This window comes from Carassius carassius, chromosome 21, assembly GCF_963082965.1.
Source record: "Carassius carassius chromosome 21, fCarCar2.1, whole genome shotgun sequence".
Lineage (NCBI taxonomy): Eukaryota > Metazoa > Chordata > Actinopteri > Cypriniformes > Cyprinidae > Carassius > Carassius carassius.
The window spans coordinates 25,190,823-25,204,479 of NC_081775.1; the positions used below are offsets into that span (position 1 = coordinate 25,190,823).

Sequence of the window (13,657 nt, forward strand, 5' to 3'; positions counted from 1 at the left end):
ATTGCTATGTTGGGCCATAATAGTAATGCCAATTTCAACAAACCATACTGATGGATTAAATCCATTGAAACTGATGTGTAACCACAGAACCAACAGACATGTGGCAATATTTGGTTCATGGTCTGTAAGTTATGCATGTTTGCTTAAACTTAAGTAGATGGGAGCAGTTGTATCTGATTGATATCTTCTTGTAATAGACGCTAAAAGCTTTTACCTGACTCTGGGTTATTTATAGAGAGAGACAACTTTGACAGCCAAATAAATGTCTCAGGCATCCTTCCTTTACTAAAGTCAGCAGAGCGGAAGAGACAGACAGCTGCACTGTAAAACATTTTTAAACATCAAACATTTATCTCAACTTTTATGGTCTACATTTTAACATATTACATTTGAAATCTGGAATGCAGATTTGTTGTTTGAAGTTCAAAGAACTGGTTTTATAACTCCCTCTGGCTTTGAGGAGTGAGTATAAAGGATGGAGGCTGTGAATGTTGATGCGGATTTTGGGACGTGGTCTGAGTGGATTAGTGCCCAATGCTGAATATGAAAATGAACACAGATTTACATCTTTGTGTTTTGTCTCTTTCAGTCACAGATGAAGACACCGTCAAACGATACTATGCCAAGTTTGAGGAGAAGTTCTTTCAGACGTGTGAAAAGGAGCTTTCCAAGATCAACACATTCTATTCAGGTATTGTTTTCCCTACATGTCTTCAAAAATATTGAAGGAAAAAAAAATGGCAAGTAACTGGTTACATGTAATCTGGATTATGTAATCAGATTCTTAAAATTAAGTACCTATAATAAAATTAAATTACATTTTAAAACAATCTGAATCGGACTACAGTTAGGTCTAACTAGTTAGGTCAAAAGTAGGGCTGGGACAACGCGTCGAGGTCATCGATGACGTCGACGCAAAATATGCGCATCGATTCGTCGACCTGTTTTTATTTCTCTAAAAAACGTTTGTTAAACGTTTACCTTATGTGCGCTGAATATACGCGATGGCCAGATCAACATTCTGTCCAGCATTATATAACCAATCCAGGGGTTTTTCTGCATTGATCTTTTTTTTTGGCGGCTGTCAAAGCCTTATTTGATCGGTGAGTGATGTAGAATAGAATGACTGTGCTGCGCCTGACAGGGCGCGTACGAGAGAGAGCCCCGGCTGTGCGCGCGCACTCACAGTCTTCAAACAACACGACCGCTTCTTGCTCTCTCTCTCCCTCGTGCATATTAATCAAAATCATTAAACACGATAGAAAAAGGGTGAAACACCCAAGTTTCACGCGCGCCCGCGCACTCACAGTCTTCAAACTACATGAGCGCTGTCTTGCTCTCTCGCTCGCTCTCTCTCTCTCTCTCTCCCTCGTGCATATTAACCAAAATCATTAGACACGATAGAAAAAGGGCGGAATGCCAAAGTTTCACGTGGTGCATTCTGAGATTTTTTTTTTCTACATGACAGGCTGCTGGCTTCCACTGTTAATTTTTTTTTGGAAAAGCACTCTCTGTATTAGCTTAAAGCCCTAAAGTTTGACTTTAGGCTATCATGGTTACATTGGTTACTGTATTCTTTCAATTGCTCTAAACAAGTATTTTGGGTGAACTTTTTTATTGAATGCTAGACATCAAGTTGTTGTTATTTTCATCTGAAAGAAGAACTTTTTTTCAGTAAGCTAGGCCCTATGTGTTCAGTAAGCTTGTTTCAGTAAGCTATGTGTTTTCAAGGCTTCAAGGTTTTATTGAATGCTATCTCTATACAAGTGCAAAGTAATGCATTCTTAGTCAGTCTTTTATTTTGTAATTTTTAGAGCAATAAACATATATTGCAATGTTAAGGAATTCGTGTTTTTTTCATTCAGATATGTAAATCAACATGTATAAATTGTTAGTAGTCAATTAATGGGGAGATAATCGAAATCGAATCGGCCTGGAAAAATTAATCGTTAGATTAATCGATGCATCGGAAAAATAATCGCTAGATTAATCGTTTAAAATATAATCGTTTATCCCAGCCCTAGTCAAAAGTAATCCAAAAAAGTAGTCTGATTATATTACCTAAAATGTGGATTATGTTACTAACAACAGTTTTTGTCTTGTAATTTGGGATCACTTATTATTTTCATATAGTGTTATTTATTTAATATGAAATTTATAATTAACATAATTCTTTCCCCTTGACTTGTTGGACAATTTTAAGACAAACTGACGAGACAAACTTTGCTGTCATCCATTCAAAGCTGCTGAAAATTCCACTATTTTAGGATGAGTGATGTTTATATCTCCTCTTCAGCAATACTCAGCTGTTTTATTGAACATATTTTGAGATTAAAACAAATCTGTAGTTCTATTATGTGTCACACCATAGGATATTATGTCACACAAAACAACAGATTGGTGGTTATTACAGGAGAAAAAAAGTTTAATTTTAAAACAAACAACATCAACATGTTTTTTAAACAAAACAAAATCATTTTCATCAACAAAATTAAATCGCAGTAAGTGTTACTGAAACTCTTCTAGCACCCTGCTGAATGTGCAGCACAGCTAAATATGATTGATACTCAAACTATATTCATTAAGTTGTAAATTATTTAAACTATTTGGCTGCCCTTTTTAAGGCATCATTTTGATTCTATTTACTTTCTGCATCGTTCTCTTAGGATCTCCTCCCTTCTAGTGGATCCCTGTTCATTTTCTGTCTATATTTCCATGTCCCCTCTTTTCCACTAATTTCTCTCCCTTAAATCTTTCTTTTTCAAAAACAAATTATCACATTTGATACTTATTTTCATGACATATTATAACAAGAAAAGTTTTCTATAAAAAAAAAAAAAATTGCCATTTAATAAAATAGACACTTGTACGATTATGCTGGAGGTATTTAACATTTTTATGCTTTTCCTTTTAATTCATAAAAGTTGTAATTTATTGAACCATGCTTGAGACAGTCACACCATAGGACAATTTTGAGATTTGGCTCAACAAAAAAAAATTATAATAATAATCAAACAAAACTGCAGCTTTTAAAACAAAGGGTCTATGCAAGACAAAGAAATGTTTAACGATTTACTGCATTTAATAATGACAATATTAATTATATAGATAATGCTTTATCTATTAATATAGATAAAGCATTTATTTGTATTGGAATTTGTTTTAACAATATAAAAGTCTTTACTGTCACTTCTGTTTAATTTAATGCAGTCCTGCTGAGTAAAATTATTATTGCAATTTAATTTAAAAATCTTAATGGCTCCAAAACTGAGTGTATGTAATAAACACTTACATCTTTCCACAAAAATAAAGTACACATATCCTTAATCAGTCTTACAGTAACTTTTTTGAGGATTAAAAAAAAGCTTTGATGAGCATTAAATCATTCATAGTTAACTTTTAATAATCGTAACTGTTTGGCTACCAGTATTGCTTTCTTTTTGTAACTCATAAATAGCACGAGTGGAAACAATCTTTACTGTGTGGTTGAACTGCAGTGCCCCGATAAATGCCATCAAGGGATTCCCTGTGCATGAGGTCTGGCTGTACAGCACTATTTGGAAACCTGATGTAATAAGTAATGCCTGCTGTAGTCATTTTGACATGCGTAAAGGGCAATAGACTATGTTTGTACTGATAATATATGCACACTGCAACATAAGCTGTGTTGTTGCTTCGACTTCAGGGTAGAAGGAATGTTTGAGCTCTACTGCCTTTAGTGGCTGGTTAGGGGATGGCACGACAAACAAGAACTTTAAAGAATAAGATTAATGCTTTTTTTGCACATTGATGCATTGTCGTATTGCATTGAGGATATAACTCAATTCTACTAAATTCTACCTCTAAATAAAATCTCAGAATGAGCTGAGACAAATGGATCAGCTTTAATTCTGAAACAAAGAAGCTGATGTCCATTAATAATTTAACATAAAAAGAAAGCATCAATAGGTTTAGTTTTTTTTATATTTCAGTTGCCACTGAAAATCATTCACTCCCTCGGTGCTGCAGGTTTGACAAACAGACAAAAATAAACTCTAATCGAGTTGCCCAGCCAAAGAAAGCTGGCAAGTCCATTAGGCTGGAAAAATCTCTGACCCCATTCTTTTATTTGGATATTTGTCATGTCATGGATGTTTTTTTCCACAAGGACAAAATAAAACAAAATAAAGTTTAATTTGCTAAAAAATAGAGTTAGATAAAACAAAAAAGGAACAGTATTCAAACATAAACATTAGTTTAGTTATTCAGCTCTGCAGATAATGTTGTCCATGCACAGGTCAGATTTGAAGGTTTATTTAGTGAAATGCAAGGCGTTATCATATGTGCTGGCCTTTAGTACTGAAATCTATATTAGGATGGCAGCCACTGTTAGTGCACTATAACTAATTCTGTCTAGTTGACCCAGACTGTGTTACGGCAGAGACCCCTGCCACCCCCCTGAGTGGTCCTGAATTAACAACATAGCTTCTAAACCTTGAGAGCATGCAGTCTTTGTCCCAGTGGAGGAGATCTGCTAAGCACATCAATTCCTAGCACCATCTTAGCCATGTTCAGCCTGCAGAAGCACAGACCTTAGACAGGCTATTATAGTTGACTGGACACTATATTTACACTGATGTGCAGTCTATTCAATATGTTGTTTTTACAAGATCAAGTCTTTGTTCACAGCCAGAATTTTTTTGGACTTCAATAAACTGATGTTCTGTCATCTTATCTTTTTATGTATTTGCATTATCAATGCTTTCCAAACATACATTTTATGTTTTCTGTGTTGTTTGTTTGCAAATTCTGCTTGTAAGCTATTAAAACTTGTAAGCTAGACACTTTTTCTAACTGACGAACATCTTTACAAATTTTCCTTTTTTTTTTTTTTTTTTTTTGCCATGAATGCATTTTTTATGTTTATGAATTTATTCCTGTCTTGGAAGTACCTGTAAGAAAAACATTTACCATTGAATGGCCAAATATTACATTCAAATATATGAAAATGTATAATAACAAATACTATTTTAAAAATAACTAATATTAAATAAATGTATATTTAAAATATATTTAATATAAAACATAAATTTATGTATTATGAATATAAATATAAAATAAATTAACATTTATAAAAATTTTACAAAATGTATATAATGGTATTTAAATATATAGTTAAATAAATACATTTTTAAAATATCTTGTAATTTAAATTAATATTAAAAAAAACTATAGTCATAATATGGTTTTGAGATAATTGGGTAATCATTGCCTTGGGAACAAAGTGTGGCAGTTATCTTCCTCACTCCCGTTTTCATCTTGGACTTCTCAGGGCCTTACTAAGGGTTATAACACATACGCCAACAGGACTCCTAGTATTTACATGTCTGATGAACATAATATCCCATTTCCTTCCTCTGAAAGTGAGATGGGTGAGCAGGGTCCTGTTCACCAAACTGCGCTGGGATGCAGGCCAGCGTGGATAATGCTGTCTGAGATATCACCCTTCCAGGAAGAGGCTCATCTCTAACAGGAAATCTGTCTGCTTTACTTTCCAGTTGATGGGTAGAATGAGGGATTTATTTGTCATGTAAAATGGATTCTGGTGCATTTCATTTGCCGGGTTGTAAGCCAAGCAGGCTTTATGTCTCTCAGTAGATGTAGTCGGATAGTTTTTAATACAATTAGGATACAGGTTTTCCATCCTGGTGTACAACCAGGCTTTTTGTTTTCCACGTTCTCTCAAAGGCCGTAAATCAAGTAAAGTGGTAATTGTCCATAAAACTGAATTATTAATATTGTTTTCTCTTCTTGGATGTTCTCAGAGAAACTGGCTGAGGCACAGCGCCGCTTTGCAACTTTGCAGAATGAGCTGCAGACGTCTCTGGATGCCCAGCGAGAGAGCAGTGCTCCAGGGCTCCGCAGTCGCCGCAAAACAGTGTTGCCTTTGTCCAACAAAGAACGCAACAAACATCGCAACATCAAAGACCTGCAGCTGGCCTTCAGCGAGTTCTACCTCAGCCTCATCCTCCTGCAGAACTACCAGGTCTGATGTTTGTCACGGTTTTTGTTTTTGTTGTTTGTCTTCTCTTGTCAATGTTGTCAAGAGGAACTTGGGTTTCTTGACCTTTCTGCTGTATCTTTTTTTAAATGCTTATTTTACTATTTAATTATTATTAGCTTTTCATCAATTCAGAGACCAGTTTTCGTTAAAAAACCCTGATCTAAATATTGATATTAAAATTCTTGAAACATGTTTCATAGATATATATACATTTTTACTACGGATGTTCATTTCGGTTGATTTTCCCGACCGACAACCATTACTTGTTATTCGAACATTATCCGTTAACTGATTAGATTCGAAAATTAAATTATAATTAAATAGAAATTATTATCACACACCTGCAGCACTTCTAAGAACAGAGAAAAACAGAATAAAGTAACAAAATAATAAAATAAATTGCCGTACAATAAATATTTACAATTAAATAATTAATATTAAGACGATGAAACGAAACCAACTGAATCCTATGCACATTAAAGAACCGGTGTCCTGACATTTTATCCTCCCTGTCAGATTTTCCTACCAGTGTTTACTGCGCATGCGCACAGCAATATTGCGTCCTTTTTCTCATGCTAAACAACAATAATTAATGTATCTGCATCACTGTAAGGGTAGGTCTAGGGTTGGGGTAGGTGTAGACTTTAATAAAACACAATCTAATAGGTACAAAAAATATATTTATTGTTGGTTTCATGTAAATGTATCGCTTCTAGATTCAACCGTGAATATAACACAAACTCAATAATTACTGTATTTGCATTACTCTAAGGGTAGGTTTAGGGTTATGGTATATGTAGATGTTAATAAACCATCATTTTATCGACAGCATTTTTCATTGTCGAATTGTACTACCCACTGTTTTAATGGGAGGTAGGAAAATCAGACAGCGTAGGACAAATCGACAGAACACCGGCAGAGTCTTTTTTTTTCCTGTCAGACACAAAAATAAATAGCAGGCCTACCTCAGGGCACAATGTGTCTAGTTTATATATATATATGAATTATGAATTTATATATGAATTCTTATTTTCATATACTGACTCACATACAGAATCTGAACTTCACTGGATTCCGTAAGATCCTGAAGAAACATGACAAGATTCTGGACACGCAGCGTGGAGCTGATTGGCGTGTGGCTCACGTGGAGGTGGCTCCATTCTACACCTGTAAGAAGATCACACAGCTCATCTCTGAGACCGAGGTAGACTGCCTGGCTCCACGTTTGGACTTCTGACTTCCTGCTCATATCATGATCTAATTGTATTGGTGTTAGTAGCTGCTGAAACTGATGAATGATACTTAAAACCCTAGAGCACTTTAAAACAAAGTGGAATTGAGGGCAGAAATTACTAAACTAGAGAATGGTGTCTGACCTTTGACCCTTGTGTGCCCAGGCTCTGGTGACCACAGAGCTGGAAGGAGGTGACCGTCAAAAGGCCATGAAGAGACTGAGAGTTCCACCTCTTGGAGCAGCACAGGTGAGAAAGAAACTCTTGATAGTACATGCAGACGCACACACACATACACGCATGGAGGAATTGTGTTAATTAACCTTTATTTTTGGAAGATTCAAAGTTATTTTATATACCAAAGTAACTTTTAATAAAGTGCATGTAGTTTGTTTTTATGATTATTTTAGTGATAAATACTAAATACTAAAGCAAAATCCATGCGGAAATATAGAAGAATAACATAATAGCAAACAGCCAATGAAAAACGTGAAAAATATCTGCAGTGTCTTTTCATGCAGTACTTTTAGTTCTAGGTCAATAAGAGTAAGTACTCAGGAACTACATAATGTAAAGGCAGCGTGGGTGGAGAGATACACCTGTGCTTGGAACATCATGTACAATACCTTTTACCTTTAATAGAGAGAATGTATGTGTCTCTCTGTCCTTTGGATAACACAAATATAAAAAAAATTGTGCTTGTAGAATAAAAAAATATATATATTTCTGTCAAAAGAATAATTACGATTAATCGCATTCAAAATAAGTTTTTTTAAACATACTATATGTATGTGTACTGTTGCACACTTATTATGTATATATAAATGCACACACATACAGTATATATTTTGAAAATATTTACATGTATATACATTTATATTATATTATTTTATTTTATATTATGTATAAATATATTTAATATATAAACGTAGCATATTTTTCTTAAATATATACATGCATGTGTTTGTATTTATATATACATAATAAATATACAAAGTACACACACATATATTATGTAAACAAAGACTTTTATTTTGGATGCGATTAATTGTTTGACAACTATTCTTATTAAATATAATGACTGAACTTCAAAAGTTGTAGTGACTAAAATAGGCTCTTTTTGAACAATTACCCATGTGCAAGTGCAAATGCTAATGCAAATCAATTTTATTCAGTGTAGGAAGTGTTTTGTAATAGAAAAGTTACACGGAAATGTGTTTTGTTTGTTTTCCTGAATATTGTAGGGTGAATATTGTAGAATAACAACTGCAGTGATTTAAATGTGCCTTTTCTCAGCCTGCACCTGCCTGGACCACCTTTCGTGTGGGACTTTATTGTGGGGTCTTCATTGTCCTGGCTGTCGCCTTTGTCCTTACTGGTACAGTTTTTTAACCTTGTTTCACACGTAGTCCATGTACATCTTGCTACACACATTAATGTATAAATTCCAGCATTTATGCTGATATACCACTCATTTATTATAGAACAGTGCAGTTATTTATACAGCCTTGTTGATAACTGTTTGACTGATCCTTTCCTCTCAGGTGCTTTTTTCATTCGTAATCAGAACATCTGGCCACTGGTACGCATCTACCGTGGTGGTTTCCTGTTGATTCAGTTTCTATTCCTCTTGGGGATTAACACTTATGGTTGGAGGCAGGCGGGTGTCAATCATGTGCTGATCTTTGAGCTGAACCCTCGAAACAATCTTTCACATCAACATCTGTTTGAGGTGAGACACGTCACGTAGAAGGGAACTTTATAGGAAGACTTGTATATATACTGCCTTTTAAATTTTGGGTCTGTTAGATTTTTTTGTTGTTTCGTTTTTTTAAAGGACTGCTTACAAAGGCTGCATCTATTTAATGAAAATCCAGTAAAAAAAACTGTAGTATTATGTAATATTATTATAATTTTAAAAAGCTTTCTTTTTAATATATTTTAATGGAATTTATTTCTGTGATGTAAAACGTCTCGGGTTACTTGACTGTAACCCTGTTCCCTGAAAAAGCGGGAACGAGATGCTGAGCTCAATAGCGCTAATGAGAACATTCTTTGTTCGACCGGTTGTGAAGCACGTGTGTCAAACACGCCAAGAATTGGCTTAACCTCGGCAGGTGACGTCACTGATAACGTGCACCTGCAGGTTATAAATAGACGTGAAACGGAAACATCCTCAGGTTACCCCTTTGTCTGAAGAGACCTCCGGACACGTCGACAGTGCGGCATTGAGGTGCAGCATCTCGTTCCAGCTTTTTCAGGGAACAGGGTTACAGTCAAGTAACCCAAAACGTTCCCTTTCAAAAACTACTCTCGATGCTGCGCTCAATAGCGCTAATGGGAACGAGAATACCAACGCCGCCGCACTGTAAGTGTGTGGACCCCCAAGGTTGTGTAGTGTGTGTGCACAAACATTGAAGAGGTCTCAGCCATGACTCATGTGGATGTGGACTCAAGGGCATGGAAGCCCGGAGTAGCATTGACATCCAAACTGGAATCTGACAAATGTCTGCGGAAAGGACCAACCTACCGCATCACACACTTGCTGCAAGGGCGCACCTCTTGCTCAAGCCATTGAAGATGCAACCCAACTGGTTGAATGGGCACTAACTCCTAGAGGCGAAGTTTGACCACGCGCCTCGTAGGCTAGGGCAATAGCAACCCTCACCCAATGTGAAACTGTTTGCCTGGTGGCAGCCACACCCCTGACTGCGGCCCCCATGGCATATGAAAAGCTGCTCTGACTTACGCCACTGGCTAGTGCGGTGGAAGTAAATCTGAAGAGCACATACTGGACACAGTAAGTGAAGTCTCTTCTGCTCCGGTGTTGTAAATGGCGGAGGACAGAAGACTTTGGAAATTAGTAGGATGGACATTCAAACTATAGAACCTGACAAATGTGTGCGGAGAGGACCAACCTGCCGCATCACACACTTGAGCAGGAACATCCCTCACCCAATGTGAAACTGTTTGCCTGGAGGCAGCCGCCCCCCCGGTTGCGGCCCCCATGGCATATGAAAAGCTGCTCTGACTTATGCCACTGGCTAGTGCGGTGGACGTAAGTCTGAAGAGGGTGAGGATGCAAAATAGCTTTGACTCGCCTAGGGGCAAAATCGGAACAGGATGGCAGGACTGACAAAGCCTGTAAATCCCGAATTCTCCTTAGAGAGGTAATGCCCATAAGAAAAACCATCTTTAGAGTCAGAAGCCTGGCAGGCGCTGATTCTAATGGTTCGAAAGGGGTGCCAGCCAGCCCCTCGAGCACTACGGCTAAATCCCCTGAAGGGGCCGTAGCTCTAGTGGGTGCCTCAACCTCTGAGCCCCATGGATGAAGTGGGCGACTAGAGGGTGCTTTCCCACAGAAACCCAGTCAATCAAAACATGGCAAGCCAAACTAGCGGCCATGTAAGTTCTGAGAGTACTAGGGCATGTGCCTGAGGAAAATTTCTCTTGCAGGAACTCCAGTACTGAAACAATTTGGCAGTGAGCTGGGTCTGCATGTTATGTCATGCACCAGCCCTCAAAAACACTCCATATGAGGGCATAAGTTCTTTTAGTGGAGGGAGTCCTAGCACTTAGAATAGTCTCTATTACTGTGGCTGGAAGGCCAGCATCTCTAGTTGGTCCCCCTCAGGGGCCAGACATGAAGGTTCCAGGGCTCAGGCCGGGGATGATGTACTGTCCCCTGTGCCTGAGAGAAGATCTCTCCTGACTGGAGTCGCCCATGGCGAGCCATCGAGGAGGGATATTAGATCTGAGAACCAAACTCCGGTCGGCCAACGGGGCGCTATTTCCCGCCTTTCAAAGCTTGTCTGGACAGCAAGTCTGTTCCCACATTCATATGCCAAGGAATGTAAATCGCCCTGAGGGACAGGAACTTGTCCTGTGCCCAAAGCAGAACCTGGTGCGCTAACTCGTTTGAGCGGCGCGACTGCAGTCCGCTCTGGCGATTTATTTAAGAGACTACAGATGTGTTGTCCACCCACACTAGGACATGGTAGCCTCTCAACTGCTGGAGGAAGTATTTCAGGGCCAGAAATACAGTCTTCATTTCGAGGCAATTGATGTGCCAATTCGAGAAGATGACCTCTTCAGATCCCTTGGGCTGGACAGCCAACTAAGGCCGCTCCCCAGCCCATGAGGGAAGCGTCTGTCATTAGCATCTTGCGATGACAACACGGACCTAGAGTGGGACCCAAAGTCAGAGACCGGGGTCTGAACCACATAGATAGGGTACGAAGCCCCTGGCGCGTAACCCTTAATTGCCACTGGGGATTGGCCCTTGGATGAAATCCCCTGGCTCTGAGCCACAACTGAAACGATCTCATGTGCAGGAGGCCCAAAGGTATCACCGTGGATGCAGCTGCCATGAGACCTAAAACCTTCTGAAAGTGATGAACAGTGACTTTCTGGCCTAGCTTGATGTTCTTTAGGGTGTTTAGAATGGATTTGATGCATGCAGGAGACAGCTGTGCCTGCATTATGATCGAGTCCCATACCACACCCAAATACATTGTCCTCTGAGCCAGAGAGAGAACGTTTTTCTTGCCGTTGAGTCTCAACCCCAGAGATTCGAGATGAGCTAGGACGACATGCTGATGTCGAAGCGCAAGCTCTTTAGACTGGGTCAGATTCAGCCAGTCGTTTATATACATTTTAAATGTGGATGCCCTGGAGTCGTAGAGGAGCCAGAGCTGCATCCATGAATTTCGTATAAGTGCGGGATTTATTTAACAAAGCTAGGCCGAATGGAAGAACCTGACACTGGTAAGCGTCACCCCCGAAAGCGAACCACAGGAACCTCCTGAGTTGTGGCAATATTTCAAAATGAATATACACGTCCATAGATCTGCGATTGGACGCAGCCCCCCGTCTTTCTTGGGAATCTAGAAATACAGCCTGTAGTAGCCTGACTCTCTGTCTGGCAGGGGAACACATTTTATGGCCCCTTTGACCAGCAGAGTCTGTGATTCCTGTGTCAACAGATATGCACGTGCCGGTTTCACAGAGGTGGAGGCCACGCTGTTGAAACGCAGAAGACGATGTACAAACTGAATCCTTTAGCCCTTCACTACAGTTCTTTCGACTCATGGGGAGATATTTGGCAGTAGCTTCCACGCTGCCAGCTTCTCCAAAAAGAGCACTTAATTGTGACACTTTGTTTGTTGTGTGGGTGGGGGGGGTTGGGGGATTAAGATATCTGGTGTCCTGAAACGTGGCAGGAAACAACAGAGCATGTATCATTTTACTGGAGGCCACTGCCCCCCGAAACACCGGTGGTGGCGGAGGTTGTTCAGTGATCCCCTAAGGGTGCCAGGGAGGAGCCTTATACTTCTGATAGAATTTTCCAGGGCCCTCCCTGAGGGGACACACCCTTTGTCCTGGGCACAGCTTAAGGCCCTTGCTTTGGTCGTCATGACCGTACTTTAGTCCAGCTCCATCTGCAGCCGCCAAGTGTTACAAGCTGCTCCCCAGTCTTATGAGGGGGCGCACAACTCGCCACACTCTCTCTTTGAACCTCCTACCCCAGAGGAGCTGGATCGAGTCGGGACTGTTTATTTATTTTTTGACAGCCCCGACACTTGAGCACAGTGAGTGAGAAACATATTAAAAGTCTCCTCCTGGCACTCAGACTTATTTATTTATTTATTTTTAATCAGCCTGATACGCCTGCAGAACCTATGGTGTGCAGGGCAGTACTAGTCTGACCCACAGCATGAAATGTGTTCCATCCAAGTGCAGATGCTGCTGCAGTACGTGGCTTGGCAGGAAACAATTGCTGTCCTTTCATATATATATATATTTTATATATATTTTTATTCATCATCATAATCATCATCATTTTCATCATCATTTATTTATATTTTATTTAAATGATGTTGCTCCAATAGGGGAGAGATAGCAGCTAGCGTCTCTCTCACCTTTGAAATCATAATATACAAAATCGAATTTTAAGGCTTTAATCTGGTCACTGCACGAGTCACCACCTAGTAACTCCTCATGTGCTTATAATCGCGAGAGGAGCGCTAGGAGAGAGCACTCTCATTGTCCATTTCAACAGAAGCTAGAACTACAGCAGCCTCTGCCCAATCCGAAGAAGTGCTTGGGCACGCTTCGGAGCTGGGCGCGAGAACCGTCTGATCTTCCAGATCGGAGCGCGATCTTAATGAGTTGGAAGCAGCTCGTTCCTCGTGAGAGCAAAGAGCATAGCGCGGATAGGAAGTGAACCGCGGTGCTTACAACTGCCACTCTAGAACGCAAAAGCAGTTTTTTTTTTTAAACAAAAAACATGCGATTTCTCTTCAGAGATCGGCCATGGAGAGCGAGGCACACATCTCATATGGAATCAGCAAGAATAGTAGAACTTTCTTTCTCCCTTTTT

At 39.3% G+C, this 13,657-nt stretch overlaps 1 protein-coding gene across 1 annotated transcript in view; it reads left to right on the forward strand.

The window, feature by feature from the left end:
• Positions 1-13,657, forward strand: part of xpr1a (xenotropic and polytropic retrovirus receptor 1a) — a 77,633-nt gene that overhangs the window by 45,028 nt on the left and 18,948 nt on the right. The window contains exons 3-8 of the mRNA XM_059504009.1: positions 590-691; positions 5,805-6,025; positions 7,098-7,247; positions 7,441-7,524; positions 8,572-8,653; positions 8,820-9,007. Coding sequence (XP_059359992.1) covers positions 590-691; positions 5,805-6,025; positions 7,098-7,247; positions 7,441-7,524; positions 8,572-8,653; positions 8,820-9,007 — 827 coding nt within the window. The remainder of the gene's footprint in view (positions 1-589; positions 692-5,804; positions 6,026-7,097; positions 7,248-7,440; positions 7,525-8,571; positions 8,654-8,819; positions 9,008-13,657) is intronic.